At 42.2% G+C, this 25724-nt stretch overlaps 1 protein-coding gene across 4 annotated transcripts in view; it reads right to left on the bottom strand.

Annotated features, from left to right (window-relative positions):
• NIT1 (nitrilase 1) overlaps positions 1-25724 on the bottom strand; it is an 84851-nt gene that overhangs the window by 8523 nt on the left and 50604 nt on the right. For all 4 annotated transcript variants that reach the window (XM_086945423.1, XM_086945424.1, XM_086945425.1 and 1 more), the window contains 5 exons: positions 20450-20692; positions 12285-12388; positions 10052-10185; positions 9151-9276; positions 8764-9004 (listed from right to left, as the gene is read on the bottom strand). In XM_086945423.1, coding sequence (XP_086801549.1) covers positions 8764-9004; positions 9151-9276; positions 10052-10185; positions 12285-12388; positions 20450-20692 — 848 coding nt within the window. The remainder of the gene's footprint in view (positions 1-8763; positions 9005-9150; positions 9277-10051; positions 10186-12284; positions 12389-20449; positions 20693-25724) is intronic.

The raw sequence follows: 25724 nt of genomic DNA, 5'->3' as shown, positions 1-25724 counted from the left end.
GCGCCGGCATCTTGACCCCTCTCGACGTCGATGATAGCTCGACGACGAACCAGTCCTAGACGTCAATGGAGATCTCGACGTCATTCCCCTCGACGTCGAGCGCCAACGACACTTCGACCCGGAGCCCAGGGGAGACGGAGAACAGACTGTGGTCATTCCCGCCGATGTCGAGGCTATCGACGTGGACGGAGACCGGTGGTGTTTTCTGGCCTTTTCTTTACTGGGGAGCTCCCCAGAGGCCGACGCATGGGCAGAGGAAGGAGCCCCTTCATGCCCAGACCCACCTTGTCCTTGCGGTCTTCTCAGCTCCAAGCCTTGGAGCCTGGTCTTCTCCCTGTCCTTGGGGGTTCTTTTAGGAAACTGCAGACAGATATCACACTCCTCAGGAACATGAGAAGAAGGCAGGCACAGGATGCACACCCTGTGAGGATCCTATTTTGCCTTTTACCTGGAGCACTCAGGACATTTATCAAATAATGCAGGCATATTTGATAAAAAGAACAGCCAAAACAGCGGAGAAACTCCAGTCAGATGTAGACAAGGCAAAAACATGTCGAGTGAACACACTCTAACACTTTAAAAGTGCACAATTTAGAAATAAACCCAAAAAAGGGAGCGCTCAATGCTCCAGGGTCCTGCTAGCAGGAGCCGGAAAAAAGAACTGAAAGTGGAGGGAGTTGCTGTGCATTCTGGGATACCAGGAGAGTTCTGGAAAGTTTCCTTAAAGGCACGGTATCCCTTTTTAAGCCACATAATGGCAGCCTATGGGGGCTTGTCTGTCCTGTCCTTCCTATCCTTCCAAGGATTTGGTGAAGGGGGAAGTGTTTTCCATGGTTACATCTGGCAGACCGGTCTAAAGTGGGATATTTTTGGAATATCCTTGCATTTCTAGTTGAAGTACTGGACAGTGTAGCCTTGCATGTATAGGCTGCATTATTTGTCTTTAATTCTCTCTTAACCGCATCGCTGCGGGCGATATTTTCCTCCTGTGCTGGGCCCCTATGAAAACGGGCGTGGCCGTGACGGAACCATTCCGTCATCAGCACAGACCAACCGTGACTGATGACGGAATGGTTCCGTCACCAGCATCGAAGGGGTTAAGTGTCTATGCAGTACTGCAAAGAAGACAGTTTAAGAGATTATTTTTGATTGCTCCGGGGGTCCCCGCACATGAGCGGGACTAATCACTAGATTAGGACTATTCACAGAGATCCCCTACTACAGAAATAAATAAATATTATATATATATATATATATATATATATAACCTTTTAGGCAAGCCACTTTGTGTTGATTCTGTAGATGCTTCACCAAGAGCGAATTCTTTTCTGCAACTATTGGCGATTAGTGTTTTCCTTTTTTTTTCGTTTATGTTAGGTGTCCTGATGATGGCCTGGTAAATTGAACTTCAGGGGTTAAAATGTCGACTTTCCTCATCTTTAATATGGACTGCACCAAGTGAGTGAATTGCAATTATATATACTTGGAAGTATTTCTCAGATTTTTCAAAATTACCATATGATGTATGTCCTAATACAGGCTGTTGTCCTTAGTTTCATGTCTTTTTAACAATTGTATTGCACCTTGGTTTCCCTAATTTTGCACTGCGCCGTCACACTTTATAAACTGCATCATTACAATTCATTGTTATTTTTTAATTGATATGTATTTACTTAACATTTTAGTTGTTCAACTCTACTATTTTGATACTTTTAGGCTTACCTACGTTTTTGTTGCTTTTCCCTTACCGCGAGAGAACCATTCCATTTATACATTGATATTTGTATCGCACACTCACAGTTGTAGACATGGTCTGCCTTCATTTTAAGTCTTTTCAGTCTTGGTTGCTGGCCATCTTTGAAGAGCTGGATGGCAGATAATACAGACAATGATTTGGGACACAGGGGCACTTTTCTCCCGTTAGGTGTTCGCTGCTCATTGTCAGTGAAAAGAAGAGGCTTTCCAAAGGTAGGTGAATTACTTTATTCAGATTAAACCTAACAGGAGGTAGCTCACCAGACAACCGCTCCTACTCAGGACACACAGAGGGTTATCCATTCTTAAAACAGAAGAACACTCACTCAGTGTTCTTGCTAGCGATGCGAGTAGGATGCTACACTCTGCTTTACCTGAAATCTAGCAACTACTTTTGTATTAGTGCCCAAACACTCCAGTGACACCCTCAAGATTCTCGAAAGCCTACTTTTAAAGTGATCATGTTTTTGCTGTATGGTACGTCTCACGGGTAGAAAGCCAGGCAGAACATAATGCACTCAACTTTACTCATGCCGTTGATATGTAACCAATGGAAGAAAGTGTTGCAAATTATACATTTTTGTGAAAGTAGGTCAGTAAGGTATATTTTTAAACCCCACCATGATTATGTGCAACAGTTGTTTGTCCAGGGCATGTCCCACAGGAATTAGGAGAGTGCTCATTTTAGCACCTACAGAAATTTTGTCAAAGCTACCGGTAATAACTCACTTGTCCATTGTTACATACTTGTGAAACTCCTTAGGATGGTGGTGCTACTGGGCAAGCTTGAACGCATGAAAGAGACTAAATGTTTCTTGGAGCGACTGATGCCTATACCAGAGGGTAGTTACAATCATACTAATTGTGTTATAAGGTTATAAATTGTCAGCAAGAATTTCAATATATTTTAACCACTCCATTTTGAAGAAGCGTGTGTCTAATCTAAATAAGCTGTACAAGTGGCAAGCTTAAAAGTGCATTTTGCTTGACAGGTCCGTCACTCCCGTTCATATTGTAAAATGATGTGACTTGCACCTGAAAAGGGAACCACCTGATATAATCTGAAATTCATGTCTGACCATTACTATCCCGATGCCAACCTTGAATAAACTCGCCATTGCTAGCTTACGATTCAGAAAACGGTCCATTTTCTTAATGTGCAGTTTGTACTATAAATGCTGCATCACATGCAGAAAGAAGAGAAATCCCCTTGTGTCTTTGATCGCATAATTAGGCCTCTCATCACTGCTTCCCCAATGGCAATGATCAAAGATCACTTATAAGGGATTGGTATGAAGCCAAAATCCACTGACAATCATCTTTGTGCCTTCCTAGAAACAAGACCATTGAGGCAAGTTACGAGCTCCAAGTCATTGTGGGAATTTAGACGCAGTTCTTATCTATATATTTATTCTAGGTCTCTTATTTTATTAAACTCACATTATTTAAATCAAATGTTGGTTCAACAAGGGTATCTATAAAGTCCATCCTGGAGCAACACGAGTCGTATTTAATATTATCAATGGAAAGCCATTAAGGGATTGCTATATAGAGTTCAGACATTAGCCCAACAAAGGTGAGGCATCAAGTAACCAAAGGAGACCTATACCAAGGAGAGATAATGAGCCCATCCCACGGGAAGCTATCAAGTATCAAAGAGTCCCACTCAAGAGCAACCGGTAACTGAGAATCCACTGTCCCAAAAGATTTCAGCTCACCTGTGGGCTTTGTTGTGGGGAGGCAGCAGACCCCTGCCACTGAATGCTGGACCACAACAAATTTACACAAGAACAGTAGAATGACGATAGCTTCATTGCAGCAATAGAGTTGGTTAGGGCCATTCTTGGTGGTGTAGCCTTCTGCCCCAACATCCCATTTTGGTTTTCTTTTTAAACAAAATTCTACCCTCCATTGAGAGGAATGTTTCAGTACTGCAATAGCCCTACTACAAGCTAAACCGGTTGTTACGGACCATCAATCTTGTCATAGGTCTTCAGCTCTGGCCTTTAGCTAACAGTCAGGGCCAACAACCACTATGACCCTCAGCAGTGAACTAGCAGACTTTATTATACAAACCTTGTTTACTATTCATTGAGCTGAAGTTCAACATGGCATCTAGCCTGCCTTGGGAGAGAATGAGGCTGGAGCATCTGCTCATGTCCAATAGCCACATCCACGCCGCTAACAATGCCTCAAAATGCACCACTTGGAGAGGAGTTTCACTAATGGTTGCTCATGATGGAAATGTGCAAATACTACATGCGAAGTGAAAGACTGAGAAATTTCTTAAACTCTGCCAATGCTCAAGATCGCCTCTTTAAAGACAGCACACATTAATACACATCTGCCCTATTTAAAAACAAAAAAGATAAATGTGATTTTATAAACACTGGGCTTACCACCAAGTGGTGTGTTAAAAATGATTGATGGTAATTCAGTAAGGTAAAAAATGATACATTTTACAGCACATCAAGTCACTAATTCGGCTCAGAACTTAATGGAACTAAATTATCATTCTAAATGGAAATCCTCAACGTGCCCCATCACGGATTATTTGAGGAAGTCAATGCAAAATGGTGGCTCATAAGTGACTATGAGACCGCCACAGTTGTCATTACTTGAAGGGATTTAAAAACACTTTCCCCAAGGAAGTATTAAGATGGCAGCAACTGCTGTATTTAAAAAAAAAAAAAAAAACTTTGCACAAATCACTTAGAGGCATTTCAATTAATCAAAATACCACTAATGATGAACAGCAGAAATCGTAGGGCCTCCACCGTAAATGCTTTCTTTTAAGAAACTATTTTGAAAAGGATTCCTTCTGAGACAGAGAGTTGTAAAACATTCCTTAATATTTGATAGAATTTAAAGCACTTCATGCACAGTGGTGCTTAAGTTAGTTCTTTCAAAAACCTTGTTCTTTGTGGTCCGTGCCTGCTGAGTACTAGCAGTGTGGTTTCTGCTGATCATGACTTTAAGCGTGTGTTCAGCTCCTATAAAATAACTTACTTACCTCTGGTAATCCTCCTCAAGGTGGATACTCCATCTAACTGCAGATTCCTCATCCAGGTGAAACTCCCCTTGAATTAGACTGGATCAGTAAACTCTTGCAATAGTTCTTGCGTACCAAAAGGTGGCACCACTGACCTCCATTGTGAATCTCCTACTTCACTTCACGTTGCGCAACAAGTGTTCCTTGAAGCTCCTGAAGGCCACCAGGGACTACAAAGAGTAAGGTGTTCTATGCAGAACACAAGTTGGTCGAAACTGCCCTCGTCAGCCGAGTCAAAAGTGAGTTTGAAAGAAAAGTTAAGGGACAAGGCGAGGAAGAAATTGAAAAAGCATGACTAAAGTTCCTCAACGTCCCAGTACTTCCATTACATGGGATGGTTGTGACACCCAACTAGGACCTCTGTTGTCTGACTCCCACCAACACTGACCTTGAAGCAGATGCCCTCAAGTTCAAAAGACCTTTGTTGACTCCTCATCAAGTTGTGGCCTTCAAGGAGGCCATGCTGCAAATGGTTAAGTTAATTGTGGCTCTCTCTAGACCGTCTTTCAGTCTGGTGGTCACCCTTGGAGCTCCAGTCAGGCTTCTTCTGGCAGGCCATCCCAAGGCGCCACTGACACCGGGCTAAGTCAGCCCACTGTGCCTACTGCTGTGCTGAAGGCTGCACCTACACGTTCACCTTCGGCATCCACTACAATTCTCATGGCTCCGGATCTGTCAACGCCTCTGGATGAAGATGTAGCACTATCTTCAGCTAGAACCACCTGATGTCAAGATTTCAAGACAAATACTCTGTACAAGGTGGGCTCTCCTCCATTTCACTTTGCTGTGCCACAGAATTTCTGAAGAACAGACACTGTTCAAGGCCAAAAGAACGGATGATGGACAAATGCTGAACAAATCAAACATTAACCCTCAGGTCACATATCTGGTTTAATTCTATTGTTTTTTGCTCGCCTACCCATTCCAATTTGGACCTAGCCATATGCAAATCAGTCTTGACCCTGCTCCCCATGGGAACAGTCCAGTCCAAACTGCCAGGGGAGATCCTCTGTGGATCAGAAACAAGCATCCTGGGACCGTTTTCGGGGTATCAACCCTCATCAGCCACGCTAGCTTACATCTTGTGGCACAGAGAGCAGGGGACCCACGTCTGGGCATACCCTTCCCACTTCCGCAAAACAAACAGATGATGGGCATTTGATTTGTTCAGCATTTGTTCTTTTTACCATTTAGGGCCGTCAACAAATTCTACATGATGAGGATACGGAACTAGATCATTTGCTTCAACCTAATTATTGCAAATGAAGACCTCTATGTGGATTTTCTTTGGGCAATTTTCTGTGTAGCGTGAACTTGGCCCAAGGGAAGAAAAGCGTTTTACATAAGCACCAGATTACATTACACAGGGTTATATTTCTGTGCTTTTTTTAAGCCACAGGGAGATTAGTTGATTTGTTGAGAATCACAGGGTGTTGAGTGAACAGGGGATTTGAACCAGCTCCAAAGTTGGCAGCTTTGGACGTTAGGCTATATTTTCTCATACATGGATTTGCAAAATGCCATGGATTCCCCTTTATGTTCTCCTAATGAGGAAAGTACCTTCTTTACAGTATGGTGTGGGAGGACTGAGAAAGTCCTGGAATTGCCACTTCCCACTGCAGAGACTAAAGGTAACCTCCTCAAGGAAATTTTGCCATGTGGGCTATCAACCTCCGAGCCTTTGTTAACTTCCGATTTTCAGCCCTGACTGTGAGTTTTGAATTTGCAAGGCATCACGACAGCACCAGGTACGCCAAAGTTTTTATTTCAGGCAAAATCAACCCCTGGTAGCCTTTTAGTGCAGTCCGCCACGGTCAAAGTAACCCTAAATTATTTTACTTCTTCTGCATCATCAGGCTCATCTCTCCACTCCTCTTTTTAAGAAAGAAGTAAAAGCTATCCTCATGGCTAAATACACTTGAACTATTACTTTGGACTTTTTTTTTTCTTTTTTTAAGACTGTGCCGATCTGTACTACTTGTTTGATCTCTTTGCTTATTTGTATTACTTGTTTTATCGACTTACCTGATTGTCTATGCTCCCTCTTATTTGATGTATCTACCCTACCACTCACTTATTACCTACAATTATGCTATGCCCAAATGCCTGTTATGCACTCTCCTGTTTTTACCCCTGGTCTTTGTAAAGCGCTCTGATATCTGCAAAGATCTTATTCGCGCTATATAAAACTTTCAAAATAAAATAAAGAAGAGGGATAGGAAAGAAAGTATTTTCTTATGCCACTCCGGCTTTCAGCTGTCTGAATGTAACTCCTGGGTCATGACACTCAAGCCCTTTGAGACATGGCATGTAAGGTGTTGCCAGTCTTGCAAGAGGACATGTGAAGTGCCTTTGGTAAGAGAAAAAGTGATTGTCCAAATGCTACAAAGCTCTACCAGCATATCTTTCAGAATTTATATTTCGGCTTGTTGTGTGTGCAGTTTGTGCTCACTGCTTTCCCCAAGGCCAGCTCAGGTGGAAATCGCATTAATTCATGACCTACCTTCAAAGGTGTGAGCTGTGGACGGCATATTGGTGCATTTTTTCTAAAGTTGCAGACTTAAACCTCGTATTTCAAGGAATGGGGTGACCAGATTTTGAAAACAAATAACCGGGACATTCTACAAAAATAAAGGGAGGACTACAATTTTACATCATCCCTGTGGCACAGAGAGACCAGCGCTCGTTAACAGAGAAACACAGCCAACGAGGCACTAAGAGGTAATAAAATGCACTTTTCAAGCCCGGAATCTTCCCTGTTAAAAATGGTTTTCTGATATGAGCCGCTACCTAGCCCTGATTTGAACACGTAAAAATGTGCCTCCTACTGTCTGCCGTCGACCCATTGTGAAGATAGCGACATGAGTCAGTTTGCTGATATCCGCCCGGACAGTTGGTTTAAAACCAGGACTGTCCCGGCAAATCCGGAATGCCTGGTCCCCATATCAAGGAATCATGTTGATTGTTTTTGTTTCAGCACCTTGTTGTCACCAGTGGAAACATATAGCAGTGATATTCACACAATCTCCCTTTGCTGCTACTCTATATACCCCACCACACGCCCCTTTTCCTTTCGCTCTTTTCCAGACCATGTGTGTTGCTTACCACTATGTGGTAATCCAACCTGACAACGATAAGATGCTTAAAGGGGACTGTAGCTGCCTTGCTGCTGCCCATACATTAACTGTTGTGTGTTTGCTAGCCAGTCTAGGAAAGCTGCTGGCTGTGCGGTGCTTGCTCAGTGCTTTTGAGGGAATCTTGTACCGCTGTAGCTACTGATGGATCTTTCTCTGCCTGCCAGGGGACCTTGCAAAGCTTGCACTGCCGCGGTTGCCTGTGCCAAATGTATTAACTGTCTAGGGTTGTTTGTACTGCTGATGCCAGCCCTGTACCTGTCTGAGGAAAGATGGCACTGCTGCCTGTCTGTATTTGCCCTGGCTGAGCTCATGGTGCCGCACAGCAGAAAGAAAGCTGGAGATGCTCCTAAAGTGTACACTTTCATTTAAAATGATGCACAAATACTCCAAATGGTCGAAAGCTTATTTAATTTCAAGTACACAAAATTCACACTATCCAGGGACCAACGTTATTGTTACTTTTCCGCAGAAGGGTACACGACAAGCTTAGCATTGAGGTTTAGAATGTCTCTGTCTTTGTCAAAGTGGATATTACAGCTGGAATGTTTTGTCACTGGATTTAAGGACAGTGAGGAGTGCTGAACAAATCAATCATTTACCAACAGGTTTTGCTGTGTGAAAAGGACTAATCATGCTGGCAGAAGCAGTTCTCTGGTTGCAATGGTTTTCTTCTGTTCAATCGATTTGCTGAAATCAGTGACTCTAAAATTGCAAGATAGCGCTACTGGTCAGATTGGTTGATTTCTGTTGTACAAGGACAGCAGGACGCACAGGGCTATTGCTACGGCACTAGAATCTCCTATACTTTGGTGACTTTACCATACAAGTCAGGTCTCCGATGGCTGCATACAGGCATCTCCTGCCGGATGCGGTGGAGGTAGTCAAGATTTATCTCGGCGCAGCAAAGGCCAGTTCCTTCTTGGCACTGAGCGATGATACTGCCCCATGGATCCACTACCATGGCATGGCCATACGAGGCACGGCGCTCGTTGTGTGAGCCAGTCTGCGCGGCGGCCACCACGTAACACTGAGTCTCTATGGCACGAGCTCGCAGGAGTACCTAAACAAAAAGATGGAGATATTGGTTTTGCAATTCTTTATGAATGAGGTGAGAACCAGGAACAAAAGCACTGAGCGAAGTTCTCAACTCTGTTGCCTACTGGCATTATCTACAGTAAGGGGAATGTGTAGCATGGCCATGCTTACCTCCCAGTGTGCCGGCCCAGTAGTTAGCGTAAAGGCTGAAGGGAATGTCAGAAGCTCAGCTCCTTCTTGGGCCAGAGTTAAGGACATTTCTGGGAAACGCAGATCATAACAAACTGCTAGGCCAACCTAATAGGAAAAATATACATCTGTACATGAATATTGTATATGAATAACCTCTTTAATTGTATGGGATATATTTTGATTCCTGTGCATTTTGTTCATCTCTGTACTTAGCTGAAGTTTACATTAGTTACACCTTTTTATAAACTTTGTTTGCAAAGTAATCTATTATTAAATTACAAAGATTGTCTCAGAGGTCACTCGCTTGCTCATTAGAGTTGCACTGATTGAGTCACCTAAACACCACTGAAAAATGAAATTTAAAATAAAAGAAAAGCTGCTGAAAAGTTCTAATAATGGTAATTAGGAATAAAACTCTTTATGGGGTAATTCTGCATGAGACTGTGCTCATAGATAACCTACATGGAGAGTGAAAACATATACTACTGGGAACCATATACAGGTCAACGAGCTCCAATGTATGCATTTTGAATTTGCCTCATGGTACGATTCATAATTTGCTGAGCACCAACCTATTTAAATAGAATGTATGGCCTTTACTAAATGTATCACAAAGCACATGATGTGGTTTACCTTTCAGCAATGGATTTGAGCCATAATAAAAAGTTAGGATCCTAAGTCACACCTAAAATGTGAGGCCAAGTAAAGAATGGAAGATATCATTGTATAGGCATGAGAGTATATGTTCATATTTTCATACTGCTGGCAGAAACCACAAGTCTACTTTTCCTAAAAGTAATCACCCTAACACTTTCTAACGTTAGTCTGCAAAAATGTTTCCAAATCCTGGAGTGGTTATTTTCCCACTGATCTTACATACCTTCCCAACAGAGGAACTCACAGGAGGTAGAATTTCAGAGCCAGGTATGGTGAATTTGCTCTCCCTCAGTGAAACTCTTCCAGGTATCTCCACATCAAAGAGGTGTGCCTTGTGGTATACAGACACAATCGATCCTGGAGAAACCCCACAATAAATACACAGTAGTTAGCTGAGGAAGCATAAGAGTATTGACTGTTAGCAAAATGGCAAGGAAGCTGACAAGCTCCGCAGAAACCAAAGCCAATGCATGCGTGTGCAGTGCGTACAAACTGTTATGATCAAGGCAGATGTGAGATCAACCACTCTCAGAGATGTGACAATGCATTTCGGTGGGTACAGAAATTGTCAGGGCGACAGGAATCTCTCTCTTTAATTCAGCTTGATAGATGAAACACTGCTGTATCACAAGGAAACCAGGTCAGAAACCTCAAGTGACTATGCAGCATAGACACACAGATGCTTTAAAGAACATTGGGTTACGTTGTTCTTTCATTCAACATAAAGTGAAAGGGGAGAGGACGTGTGGACGTGCCTGTACACAAGAGTACAAAATACTCTTAGATCGCTCTGCATCTATTTCACTGGTATGAACGTGGACAGTTTTCCCTTCACAGTTATTCTCAAAAGGCGCGGGTTAGAACATACTAGGCTGGACCCAGGTTTAACAAACCGCTTCCGGAGCTCCTGTATGTCCATCCGTCTGCCACCTGACACAGGGGGAAAACCGAAGCGTCTTTGCCAAATATGCAACCTTTGCCGGTTTTGTTGCCAACCTCAACACAGTGTCTCGCTGGGATTCATCAACGACCAAGGGTCAGCTCTGGAGTTCCCAGGTCCCCGTCCAAGTGTTGATCACCCCAAAGGAAGGACTGACTAGCATCATTAAAAACACCATGTCCATTGGATTCAAGCCAACCCAGTTACCGTAAATGGGCTGCTCTACTGACATTCTCCAGTGCCTTCCAGCTAGTGGCTATTTCGTGCCCATGTCTGGAGGGTACAAAGAATGGCGTAGGTCCTCACAGCAATAGAACGCAAAGGAGTTACGATCACTGTCACACTCAGTTTATTTTCTTCTGGAAGCTTTTCAGTGACTTCAAGAAGGTGTACCCCATCAGTCCAACATATTGTTCCTTCCCAAGATGATAATACCCATTATTATTTCCTATACTCCTGTCTGTCACATCCATTGTTCTTTCCCATATCCAGCACTCGGTTATTTCCACACTCAAGACAGCTATACACACGATTTTCTATACTCCAGGAAGGCATTCCCAATGTTATATCTTAATACAATTTCAAACTGTTATTTACCCTGCTATATTTAAACTGGTTTGACGCGCAATCCCATACACATCCAATAGTAAAACATCCTGTAGCTAAGCCAATGTATATGTTTCATTAGGCGTTCATTGTATGAGCACTAGTGTAAGCACACAAATGCTGAAGCGAGAGGGCATACAAACAGTACTGAGAAAAGAACACTCAGTGACCCCTATTTTGGCCTTGTCTTAACTCTGTTTTGCAAAGAGGTTTTAAGCGCTTGAAAAAAAGCAAGATAGCGAACTTTAAGCATACTGACAGCGCGTTAGGTATCCATACACAATGCAGGTAATTCCTTTACAGGTATGCTAAAAATGATAAAACCAATATTAAAACTACGCACGTGAACACAGGAAAGTTTGGGGGGGGGGGGTGGTATACTGTCCCCAGCCCCCTCAGTAAAATTAGAAAGTGCTGAAGAGGGTATTAAAAGGACAGTACTTCAAAAGATAGGCAGAATGGTGTGTCAGAGAGGACTTGGCCGAAGCCAACTAGTTGCTACAGACCACCAAGTGAAAGCCAAACTGAATTGCTGCATTTTTCTATAGGAGTGGTTTAGTCTCCCACAGATCTCGGTATATTACAAGTTGGACTGTAGTGTTGAAAAAGCACAGCTATTGTGCCACAAAAGCAATATTTCATATTATACATTCAAAAGTGCAGGAAAAAGCATACACACACCCGAACACGCTTCATATACGAGGCTGAAACAAACTTTTTTTCTTACGGCTCATGACAAACTTTAACGTCACGGACGTCGACCAGCTTGTGAATAATGATGGTGCTTGATTTTAGAAACTCTCCGGGGGACAAAAAAAACTGAACATTGGCACAGATCAGATTCAGGCTTTATGTGGCGTCATAATTTAAATGTGCATGTCAGAATTTAAATGTTGGGTAGAAGACTGACCTTTGTTATCCATAATGACGTGAGAGTTGTGTATTCTCTGATCCTTCTCCCCGTCAGCCTTTTTTTCATGAAAACCTCCCAATGATAACCACATTCCAGACTCCCTGAAAAACACGTGGAGACATGGCTTAGAATATAAAACCGAGCTGCATAGACTGCTACGCAACCCACAACATGCTTTTTATTACTGGCTAAACATGACTGGTGTGCACAAAAACCCATCTGTCTTGGAGGGTCTGGTCAGGCTGTTCTACAGATCAAAATGATATGAACCTTGTAGCGCAGAGGAATAGTTCCAGTAAATCAGGACCTATATGCAAGGTAGGTGAAGATCTTTAAGGCACATAAACGAACTCTAACTGTTATCAATCATACATTTTGCATTCAGATGTTTCTTGGGTCTATACTGGATAAATGTCAAGGTACAAATTCTTTCTGGTTTATGTTTGTTTGATTTCCCACCAAAGGAGAAAACAATTTTGCAAAGTTTCTCTCTGGCCGTTCTCTACGCCAGGCTCTATGATGGTTGAAATAGTTTACCCACTCACTCCATGAACAGGCAACTTCAAAATTAAGGACAATTAATCTGTTTAATGGCCTTCGCCAAGTAGATGTGACCGTAGGCTAGAGCAGTCCACCTAGACACTGGGGAACTGGGTTCGAGTCTCAGCAGGGGTGCTCAACATCCTATGATTCTGGACAAATCACTTAATCTCCCCATGCCTAACAAAAAATGAATATGTTTGTTTGTAATGCAACTGGTGCTATGTAACGCGCTCTGATACCTTCGGTCAAGTTCGCACTTCATAAACTTCAGTTAAGTAAAAAAAAAAAAAGAGTTTCTTTAGTATAAAGAAAGCCAATGGCAACTTTATTACACATAAAGCTATGATGACGCTTGGGAACATGGAGAACCATGTGCATAATGTTGCACTTAATTGGTGCTCAAGAGGTGCATTCGTTCCCCCATGATCCCTGCAACTTGCCACTAGAATGGAGGCCTAGTTACATGAAATCCTTCTGGCATGATGCTACCATGAATGTTGATCACAGATGCCATGGCATGCTTTATACGCAACATATGCAACTCTTAATGCTAATACTACCCACAATCTTTTAAAGTTAATGTAATACTTGCATTTCTTCCTGTTTTGTCTTTGTTAGGGGAGAGGGTGCTCAGTATTCATCTTGAAAGTAAAAAACACAAGAAACACTCTTGAATATGGGCTTTTTTCTTTAACCAGAAACAGAGTCTTATGCTGAAGAGGCAGCCTAAATACATCACCTGCAGATACCACTCTCTTTGCCCTTTCTAATGTCATTGGTTAGAGGGGCCTATCAATCTTTTTCCCTGTTCTTGAAGACTTTGGATACCTGCAAGGTTTGTATTTCTCAATGTAGTGTTAAAAAATGTTATTTTCAGAAGGATTTTTCCTTAAGCAGTGAGACATTCAAGTTTTTGTAAGCTAAGAAAAAAGAAAACAATCAATACACTATTTAAAAGCATTTCGACTACAAAAGAAACAATGTATCAAATAGTTACGAAAAACTACGGAGAGGAAGGCTCCAATTTATGATGGAATATATATTTTGGCAGGACAATAGTGACCTCCATCTACCCTTATTTCACCTATGTCAAGGGTTGCCCGCTAAGTTTTCAGTTGACTAATGCGTCCACTGCAGTTATCAGTGTAAAGCCCCATGGCCACATGTGTGGATCCCAGTGACCCCAGACAATCTTTGTTCCTCCAGAGGTCGACAGAATAAGTAGGGTAAATATAAGCATCCATTACCCAACTGCTGCACCATAGGTCTGTCGTTCTTTTTTTGGAATGCTTTTTGAAGTGTGCTCTTGTTTACCTAAAACACATCTAAATAGATTCCAATCTCTTTGGTCCTCACGGTAAAACTATCCAGGGACTGCAATACTAGAATGAATGAAAAAATACTTGGTAAAGAGGTTGGCCACCTTACTGGTCTTTCAACTTCTGCACACTAGATGGACTGATAAGGAATTAGGTCAAATAATCTTCTTAAGAGCAGGTGGCTTAAAGACACCAGGACACTTCAACCTGATATGTACCTGGCTAGGTTGGAGTCCCATTGACTGGGTCAAAGAAAGGACAAAACATCTGCAAATGATGTCCTTCGAGATTGTTTTCTATTCACTTTCCTTGAGTGCCCCAATCACCGGGATACGGCATAAGAACACTAGATCAAGGGGTTCCCAATGACAGAGCCTTGTCAGAAAGGACTTCATGAATAATACACAAGGCCTTGAATTTAATTTTTTTAGAGACTTGAGGCCGATCAGAAGAAAGGAAATAGAGAAGAATGCACAAACTCTAGGATGGAGTTAAGCTGGAATGTTCTGGATAGGTTTAAGATTTTAGATCAAGAACATGGGTGTAGAGAATTACAGTGGTCAATTTGGGATAAAATCAAGGGTTTGTAAAGAACGAGCGGTCCGGTTAAAGGTATCTTTAAGGTGGAGTTTATTAGAGAGCAAGCAGGACAGTCCTTTCCAGTCAGGTAACAAGCACCAACAGTAGTTTCCCTGACATTCTGGAGTGTGGATGTGGTGCATCATCTGGAACTATGGTAACAGAGGATGCACCACGAGCACAACGCCACATCTTCCTTCTTTATATTAACAGAACAAATGAACATTAGACAACATAATAATAAATGTGTGAGATAACATTGCAATGAAGTAAAACAGAATATTATACAACATACTAAAAAATAAGCGGAATAACATTGCAATGAAGTAAAACTAACAAGCAAAACACGTAACAGTAACCGATATGACCCACACCCCCTCGGGGTTCGGATCCCATCCTCGTCGCCATAATGTAAAGAACGAGCGGTCCGGTTAAAGGTATCTTTAAGGTGGAGTTTATTAGAGAGCAAGCAGGACAGTCCTTTCCAGTCAGGTAACAAGCACCAACAGTAGTTTCCCTGACATTCTGGAGTGTGGATGTGGTGCATCATCTGGAACTATGGTAACAGAGGATGCACCACGAGCACAACGCCACAGGGTTGAATCATACTTTTAGGAGGACAGAAAACCCAGATGTAAAAGAAACAGTAGGAGATGACATGATTGATTTGTTTGAAAAGCACAGATCGTGGTCAACACTAACCGGAGTTCTTGACACGGACGTGTTATTGTTGGGGATAGAACAACCTCTGAGCCTACCATCCCATAATGAATCTTAAAACTTCTCCTCCATTCCAGACATTGTTAGAACAGGTGATGAGTGCTGGTGTCAAATTCCTAGGAGGAAAGCCCTTAGTAGTCCGAAGGCAGAGATTCAACAAAGTGGATATAGTGCCATCTTTAAAGGTATAAACAGGTGTGCTACACACTCTAGGTCTAGAGAATGAGAAGTTCTGCTCTCCGGTAATTTGCAATAACAATGTCCTTCTTTGTTAATGTTTTTCTTAGATAATTTGATCCTTGGCCTTTTGTCTAAGGAAATGGCGGTTCAATTCTGCTAATATTGTTGGACTATTAGGCCTTGTACTAGCTCCTGTGCTATTTATCCTTATGTCTTGCAGGGAGATTGAATGTTAATTCATCCTGGCTGTTAAGTACAGATGGATCAAGTTCTGCAGATACCCCACCGGATATTTACGGTATTGTAAATTTACTATATACGTTAGACCCTCCCAAATTCATCCCAGGAGCCTGAGTGGTTGGAGCAGAGGTAACTTGGCATATGCTCTTGGAAGCATGGCTGCAGCCATTTACGACTGAGCTTTCCTCCCTCTCACGGTCTACCCATCAGTAGAGTATAACTTTTTCTAATGAGAAATATTAAGTCCAAGTGTTGTTTGCCCCCATTGGAACTCATGAGTCACAATCCAGTGTCCCAAAAACGAATTGAGAGTTGAACACTTACCACTTGTAAACTGCTGAAACTAATGGGGTCATAAGGATGACGGGCGGACTTTGTCCGCCTGCCATCCTATCGGATAACAGGACCGCCCGCTCCAAGGGCGGGGGTCCCGTGGGGGGAATTAGGATGCGCCCGCCACAGTGGCGGGCGCATCAGGTATTTTTAACATTGCGGCGGGCGGTGCTGAATGCACCGCCCGCCGCAATGTCAAAAATACATGTTGTGCATTTCAAAGCACAATGTGACAGGCACCGCGCGGTGCCTGCCACGTTGTCCTTTGAAATGTAAGGGGGTACCTTAGATACCCCCCATGTGCATCCCCCAGCCCCCCCCGTCCTTGGGTGCCCGCAATGTCCATCAAGACTCAGTTACAATCAAAATTATTTTCCTTTATCAGTCTCAACTGTCGCTCCTTACCAAAACATAAAACAGAAATTTTTAATTTGCTCTTAGATGAAACACCGGATGCATTGTTTGTAACAGAAACATGGCTCAAAGATAGCTCAGGACCTGATATAGTTATGGCACTTCCGGATTCCTACGCTATTACCAAACTGGACAGGGATAAGAAACCTGGCGGAGGAATTGCTGTAATTTTTTTTTTAAAAATTCACTGCGACTTTAAGCCACTTTTATGCGGTGGTTGTGAAGCGGCGATTTTTAAACTTACACTAGCCCCTAATTTCACCCTATCCGGAATCCTTGTATATCGGCCTCCGGAGGCGGCAGCATCCAAATGGGTAACAAATATGTCGGAACTCATCGGTCCACTAGCCATGAGAACTGCCAACTGTACTATTCTAGGTGATATAAACCTACACTTAGAGGATGAGAAATGCTCCTTGGCCAAAGTTCTTATAAATGACTTAGCAGCTATTAATTTAACCCTAAAGAATTCTGGCCCCACACACCGTGCAGGACATCTGTTAGATCCCATCTTTTCCAACCTCAATAACATTGAGACGCAGTCTGCCCAGCCTTTGCCTTGGTCCGATCACTTTCTGGTTAAATTTAATCTTCAGGTTGACATATCAAATAATGACAACTCACCTTTACCCACTCAGTTCATAAGGAAATGGAAACAACTTGATATTGACAGTCTCAATGCCCTACTGGAAAAACATCGCCCTTGCACTAAGGCTACTGTCCAACAGCTCTCCTCCACAGTACAAAACTGGCTTCTTCCAGCCATTGATTCCATTCTACCTAAAACCAAGTTAAAACAAAACACCCACCGCTCTCCTGCACCATGGTTCGATGATATTTTACAAAATGAAAAAACTAAATGTAAGAATCTCGAACGTCAATGGAGGAGGTTTTACTCACCTGCAGATAAGGAAAAATATAAAATTCAGCTAACAGCTTACCAAAAACAGTGTAGCAAAGTCAAAGCAGAATTCATCTGCACGAAAATCACAAATGCTTTAGATCACTCAAAAACACTTTTCAAGTTAGTTAAAGAGCTGGCGGGCTCCAATACGTCTCAACTTCCACCTGAGTTAAACAAAACGCAATGTGACTTGTTAGCCAACTTCTTTATTAATAAAGTTGATAAAATCCACCAAGATATCAACAACGCTTCCAATGAACATGACTTCACTCCTGAAGCTACCTCCAATTGTTCATCACATACTTCTGGTAATACCATAGGTATTACTGATTGCCCTTCCCTGGCTGATACATCTTTTGCCACACTAGATAGTTGGCCCCTGCTGAATCCTGATATGGTTCAAGGGCTGCTAAAAACCATCAAATCGGGCTCCCCTAGAGACCCACTGCCATGTTCAATCTTAAAACAACTTAGCAGTAACGTTTTAACTACTGTTACTGATCTTCTTAATACGTCGCTACTGGAACAATCCGTACCCAGTGAATGGAAGCATGCGATGATTCATCCACTCTTAAAGAAAGCTGGCGCAGACCCCAACTTGCCAGCCAACTTCCGTCCAATATCATTGCTACCCACCTTTGCAAAGTTATTGGAGAAGCATGTTTATCGTTGCCTTACAGATTTCATCACCACTCATGATCTGTTACCATCTCACCAGTCAGGATTTCGTGCAGGTTTCTCTACAGAGTCCACATTGCTAGGGGTGACCGAAAACATCCGTCGCATGGTGGATAAGGGCGAAACAGTAGCACTTGTGCTACTCGACCTCAGCGCGGCATTCAACACCGTGTCTCATGCGGTCCTCGCCCAGACTCTCCACTCCCTAGGCATCCGCGGGGCAGCTCTTAATTGGATTAGATCACTATTAGATAACCGAACGTTTCAGGTATTTTCGCAAACTGCGTGTTCTGATACAAGAACATTCAAACACGGAGTACCTCAGGGGTCCATTCTTAGCCCGTTGCTTTTTAATATTTATATGAGTCCCCTGTCAAAGATTGTGGAAGACACTGGGCTTTTAATGTTTTCTTACGCTGATGACTCTCAGCTGCTTTTTTCGCTATCAGCGGCAGATTCTGACAATTCTTCTTCCCTACAACTCGGACTTAGTAAAATCGCTGGATAGATGCAGAAAAACTTCCTAAAACTGAACGGCGAGAAAACCGAGTTAATCGTGTTGGGCAAAAACAAAGAACTCTGGGGACCCCAACATTGGCCAACTGAAATGGGTACCCCCCCAACCCCTGTCACGCAGGCTCGCAACCTGGGAGTCATTATTGACGACTCACTCAGTCTACACCAGCAAGCAATAAAAACTTCATCTACCTGCTTCGCCATATTGAAATGGCTCAAAAAGATCTGTTGTATGTTACCTGAAAACACCAAGAAAACAGTTGTCAACGCCCTAATTACATCCAGATTAGACTATGGCAATGCCCTGTACCTGGGGCAAATAAAGCTACTGTCCGCAGGTTACAGTCAGTACAGAATGCAGCAGCCAGACTACTCTGGAAAATTCCCATCACTACTCCAACTACCAAATACATTAGGAAACTACACTGGTTAAAAATTGAAAATCGGGTTAAATTCAAATCCCTATGTTTCATGCACAAGATTTCCACCAATACCGCTCCAAAATACTTGCAAAGCCTGATGCGCCCCTACCGTCCCTCCAGATCTCTTCGTTCCTCCACGGCAAATAATTTTGAAATCCCAAAGATCAAGCTGTCACGCATGGGTGGCAAGTCCTTTTCATTTCTAGGACTCACACTTTGGAATTCAATGCCACACACATTGCGGTCTGAACCAAGCTACATCAAATTCAGGAAAGCCCTAAAAACATGGCTATTCAACATCTAATTCCTGTAACCGCATTGACACTGGGATCTGTTGCGCCGGGAAACCCTTTGTTGGGTAGCTGTGCGCCATACAAATGCAAACAAACAATAATAAACAATAATAATAATAAAATATTTAAAATAAAATAAATATACAACTTACTTTTATTTAATGGCACATACTTAAAAAGAAACGGGATTCTGATTAATTATTTAAATAAATGTTTCTATTAATTTTAAAATTCAAATTAAGGTTTAGGATTGACATGGTTACATGAATATTACTTATTTAATTTAATAGATGGAATATATATAAATACATCTTTGGTTATGGTTACTGTAATTTTGAATCAATGGCCATTAACAATAAGGGTAATGGTTACTTTTTTATGTCATCTATTTTTTTATTATGTTAATCTTTTCCTATTTTGTAACTTAATTAAATGGTGGGGTTAGAATTTAAAAAATGTGGGACGAGGTTAGGGGTAGGATTAGATTTTGGCTAGGGGTGAATACTTAATGGATTTTAATTTAAATTAATTAACAGTTAGGAGCACCATACAGTTTTTGTTATGGTTAATAGTTGCATTAATTTTGACAAAGAGGCACAGACTACGATTTAAGTTTGGATTTGGCTATCCTAATATAAATAAATTAAAGTACTTCATTTTACTTTAGTCTCTGTATTTGTAGGGCAGGGGTAGTGTGGACAATGTAGTTGTAAAAACATTGAAAAACAAACATCAACTATGTAGTTGCTAACAGAATATTGGCATTGATGCAGTGGTACCCCAAGCTATTTATCAGTGAGGTAATAACATGCAACTGACAGAGAATACGAATAGCGTAACCAATATTGATATAGGTCTTTAAGTCGCTTGTCCATGAGATTACAGCAATCATGCTGCTATTGCGGTGAGCAAGAAACCAGGAAAATCATTAACCAGTGTTGCTAATCATCTCACGCTTTCACAATAAGTAAATCAATACATTTTCTGCAGCTGCACAAAGACACTTCAACCAGATATGTACCTGGCTAGGTTGGAGTATCTCTGCATGAGGTCACCTTCTAAGGTTTCAGCCTGGTTCAGGGTCTCTTCAGTGCTTCTTCCAATGTAATCAAAGTTCTCAGGCAGAAAAACCATGCTGGCACCTCGACGAGCAGCTTCACGGATCAGCTGTGAGCAGGTAGCAAAATTCTGCTCTTTGTCAGAGGTGGATGTCATCTGACACACAGCTATGAGGGGATTGGCTGTGCTGGACATGCTGCTGATCCTAATAATTTACAAAATATTCAGTGATTAAAGAACAGGATAAACTGTGGTTATTTTATTCCTTATGTTTGCAAACTCTACTACAAGCACAGCACCATATATGCCTCTGATACAATCCTGAAGATTTATGCTCACTGGTATCATGGAATTTTTATTCCCCGGTACCGTCACTGACATTTATATTTGCAAATACTGACCCACTGTTTGCAACTCTGAATTATATGAAAATGCCACTCCTAATCTGGTATAAAGAACATATTTTGAGGGTGATGCATTTAATAGGCACCTAGGAATCTGAAAAATGCTTTAAACAGGCAAATACCAAATTTAGAGGATTCTGTCACTTTTAACTAAACCTTCACCAAAGATGTGGTTCAGTGTTCATCCCTTTTGGTGCGGGTGCCCACACTCCTCCCCAGTATGCCTGTCTGCCATTGCTGGCCAACACTGGACAGGACTAGAAAAGATTCTCCAGTTCTGACACCAAAGGTCGGGGAAAGCGCAGAATCACTTCCACATAAGTATCTATCTATATCAGCATGCCGCGAGGTGAACTGCCCTCACAGAGTCTCTACTAACCCTGGGCGAAGTACTACGCTACGCTTATGTAGTTTGCGAAGTTTGCGCTTCTTTGCACTACGCAAACTGCACGTAGCACAGTGCAAACAGGCGATCGCGAGCGTGGGAAATAAACCTCCCAGCGAGATTCTCAACACGCGGAGGTCAGGTTTCTCATTGTTAGTGGTCAAGTATGATCGCGACCGCTTGCAATGAGAAACTACCAGTCCACGTTGAGAAAGCTGCCGCTCGAATAGAAATCTACTCGAGCATCAGAAAACAACCGCTTGCACTGTGCAAGATGCGGTTTGCACTGATTGCACAGTGCGGACAAGCATCCGGCACTGTCCAATCAGTGCGAATAGCATTTTGCGTTGGGCACTACGCGTAGCGCTACTATGCGAACTACGCCCAGGGTTAGTCTCTACCGGAGCAGCTAACTGGAGCAGGGGAGAGCTCTCTCGCTCCTGTGGGAGAAATAAATGCCAAAAACGGCCTCAAGAGGTCTCAGGGAGGCCTTGTTACAAAGGAGAAAGTCTCCCCTTTCCATCAAGGTCTTCCTGAAACTGTTCCATGGTTGTGGATCACAGTCTTGCCCACTAGGTTTGGGGTGTCAGCCATCATGGTAACACACCCTCCCAGGAAACACACTTTTGTTTAAAAAAGTGTTTTCACCCTGGGGACACAATCGCACCCACCTGTAAAGGTTAAAAGTAAAAAAATCAAAAAAATACAAAATGAAAAGAACAATGATTTTGTACAGAGGTCGGGCCTTGAATTCTTCTACAAATTTATTTTGGAAATGTGCGTTTTCAGTGGGGGGCTGACGGTGGCCCGAGTGGAACCACACATTTCCAGTAAGAAAAAGAAGTAAAGAAAGGTAGGTGGGGTGAGTCGACCCCTTTGGGGTCCATACATATTTTTTTTTTCAAATGTGTTTTCCGTGGGTAGGTGTGTGTGTTTTCTCCAGATAATTGCGTTTCAATCCTGGTCGCACATAAAAATAGAGCAAACTCTGGAGTTTATTATTAATTAAAATGTATTCAACAGCTCATAGAATTAAGCTTGACAGACTTGCTTTGGCACGGTCGTCTTCCTCAATGTCAAATGCAATTGTACGTGAACAATTCATTTAAATAAAGAGAGGAGTAATTCATTCAAGCATTCTGATGAAACATGCGTTGACAATTGCTTCAAATACGAATTTATGTGGCGGCCATTTTTGAACATGCAAACCCACCCATTCATTTAATCTGAATACATATCAGTATCTATAAGGTAATGAGGAATTTCATAAAAATTGAAAAATTTAGAAGATTTTCCATTATATTTTCCATGATTTTTTCTCTCAATCACCATAGAAAAAATTATTTCACGTGTAACCCAGGTTTGAGATTATGCCCTGAATAGGCATAGTATCTTTACTGTTGGGTTTATGTGGCAACCATCTTTACGTATTAACACCTACAAAATCATTACATTTTGATACATTCCAATTTCATCATAAGAACATACAAATCAATAGATATTCAACTATATGGAGAAGTAGCTTCGCATGATTAATTCTCATTTTTAGTAAAAATTCCATCCCATCACCCTTCCTCTTTCATGTTGCCACGTTCATCAATTATATCTGAAAGGACATAGTATATATTGTAATAGCACAACTTGTTTTTCACAATGTCCTATTCTTACATGTCTGGCGCATCCTAAAATCTTACAGTATCATTGGAAAAATTTAACTGATTCACCAGCATATCCCCAAACCATGACAAAAGTATGCTGTGGATTTAGGTATGTGGCAAGGTGAAGTAATACTGTGTCTTTTTTGTGTTTTATTAGTGCCTTTAGAGAACCTGCAGCTTCACCAAAAATATATGCCATTTTTTGTTCACTTACTTTTGCACCCATCTCACCTTCGCAAACATCCACCGACTGATGTAGAACAGTTCTTATGCCTTCTACGTAAGACAGTGTTTTAGAAGAAAGGTTTTATCCAGTCAGCAGAGATGGCGTCTCGGAGGATGACAGCAGCCCAGGCCCTAACTTGGCTTTTGGAGGACAGCTCTAAGGCAGGATCAGATACTGAGGTCTCGATTCACAAAGAGCCTCCGCACTCATGGTGGAGGCTCCTCAGACATGGCAGATTTCCCGCAACGGGAAACTACAGTGCAGAGATCCCATCACGAATGCGGAGATCCCGCCCTGACTGAGAAGCCTCCACCACGAGTGCAAAGGCTCTTTGTGAATCGGGTCTGAGGCTGAGGAAAATGGAGTTATAGGGAACAGAGGTTCCTAGCTTATTCAGAGTCATCACAATGTAGTATAGAACACAATGGAAAACTATACTCTATGATTTCCTTACCCAGCCGGGCAGGGAATTTATTTAAATCAAGCAATGTCAAATGCACGTTACAATATTTTCACAAATATAGTATGACACAAGCCTGTGCCGTACCGAAAAAGGAAAGAGAGGAATGAGAGTAGAGTGAAAGGGGTGTTTTTTCAGGCAAAAAGAAAGGAGCAGAACAGGGTACTGTAGGGAATATTAGACAGTGCTAACAGTATCGCCTGGAGTAGAACATATACATTCTTATTACTAATCAAATAAATGCATATCTACTCATAGGTGTCGACGTTTCGATCCCTATTGCTCAATTAAAAGAAGGGATCATCATCAGGACTTAGAAATAAATATGCCTGAAAACAAAAGCCTGTTAGGAGAAACAAAGAAATTACACAAGTTTTAAGAATGCACCTTGGAGTATTTCTCGCATGTTTATAATCTTCGTAGCACATCCGGAATCGCATTTGTGTGATTTGTGAGGGGTGAGCGTGCTGAGTACAACACAACAAGTACTGCTATGACAATATTCGAAATCGCAGTGACATGCGTGGTACGCTACTATATGGACTGTGTAATGGTGGTGAATGGCTTAACCAGTGATAGAGTGCAAAAGTGGGCTTCAAAGTGAACATGATAGTGAATAAACCGTGTGGTCGCCAAACTTATCTACTGATGGGAAAGGCTAAAAAAGGGGGGCAATGGGAAAAATGGATCCAACTCCTACCTCTGTTGTTAAGGTATTGTCTCGTGCAGGAATTCTTGGTAGCACCTCTTAAAGGTGAGTTTTTCGTGGGTTGCACTTGGGGATTTATTTGGCGTTTGGTCAGGCTAGGACAAAAAACGACTGCACATCAGTTGTGTCTTTTGTACTTCAGTGGGTTAAAAAACAGTGATAAAGTGAGTAGGGAACATACCCGAGGCTGCCAGAACAATGCGTTATTCCACCAGAATTGGAAGTTTTTTATTATTTGATGTAAAAACGGAGACCTTGTTCCGTTCGGTTCCGCACTGCAAGTAATTAAAAAAGCGAAACCACAATGAGCCATAAGGAGGTATTCGTTCTACCGTATTAATCAATAGGCGGTGTGAGGCGTACCTTGGCTCCTTATTCAGTAAGGAGTGAGCAGGTAGGGCTTCAATGGCTGTTGGCGTGGTTCAGTGGCCACGCACGCTTGACTCCATCAATCGGGAGTTCGGGCGCTAAAAAATGAAAAACGGATCAGTGCGCGTCTTGAAGACACACCACATAACCGGGGGTTTTTTGTAGAACTTACTTACCGGGTCGGTGATACGACTCGCGTCTGGGCTGGATCCTCGGTCGGAATATCAGTGACCTCATACGTGTCCCGTAGGGATGTTTAGTAAGCGCGTGAGTAAATCACGTGACTGTGGCTATAGGCGCCATCTTGGAGTGGTGAATTGGATGAAGCAGCGATGGCCGCCATCTTGGGGTGGGTATCTAGAATCAGGGGGCTGGAGCGCTATTTAGGAAGTGCAGGGTGCTTGAATATAGCGACGATAGTGGTGTGATAAAACAAGTGAATGTGACTAGTGACAAATTATACAGTGGAAACAAACTATAAAACGTCCCATTCGTCTATACCAACTGTATCAGTCTACCTGGTTGGTTACATACAATATAAGGCTGAAACCAGTTCAGTGGTAGTATAGTTCATTTAAAGTAGTGTAGTCCATTATTTTTTGGGTTGTCTGCCCCAAAAAATAAAAACGAGGATCAGCCAGCACCGGAGTCGCATAAGATGTGGGACCCTGAATGCCCCTTTGGTAGAACACTATGATAGTATGAATCACACGGCAGATGACCTAAAATGGACTATCCTGAAATCCATCAAACTGCCACAGAGAGGTGGCAATTTGCAGCAACTTTTGAACCGGGAGGAATTGAAATCCATCATACAGTTCAACACGATTCATACAGGTCTAAATCGGAGCGAGGATTGGACTACACTACTTTAAATGAACTATACTACCACTGAACTGCTGTTCACATCCAAATGTTTTCTGTGAACATTTCCGGAATAACTGCAAAGGATTTCAGCCTTATATTGTATGTAACCAACCAGGTAGACTGATACAGTTGGTATAGACGAATGGGACGTTTTATAGT

Source organism: Lissotriton vulgaris, chromosome 12 (genome assembly GCF_964263255.1).
Source record: "Lissotriton vulgaris chromosome 12, aLisVul1.2, whole genome shotgun sequence".
In the NCBI taxonomy this organism is placed as follows: Eukaryota; Metazoa; Chordata; class Amphibia; order Caudata; family Salamandridae; genus Lissotriton; species Lissotriton vulgaris.
Note: the sequence above shows the minus strand (reverse complement) of the source record. Positions and strands in the feature narration are given on the sequence as shown.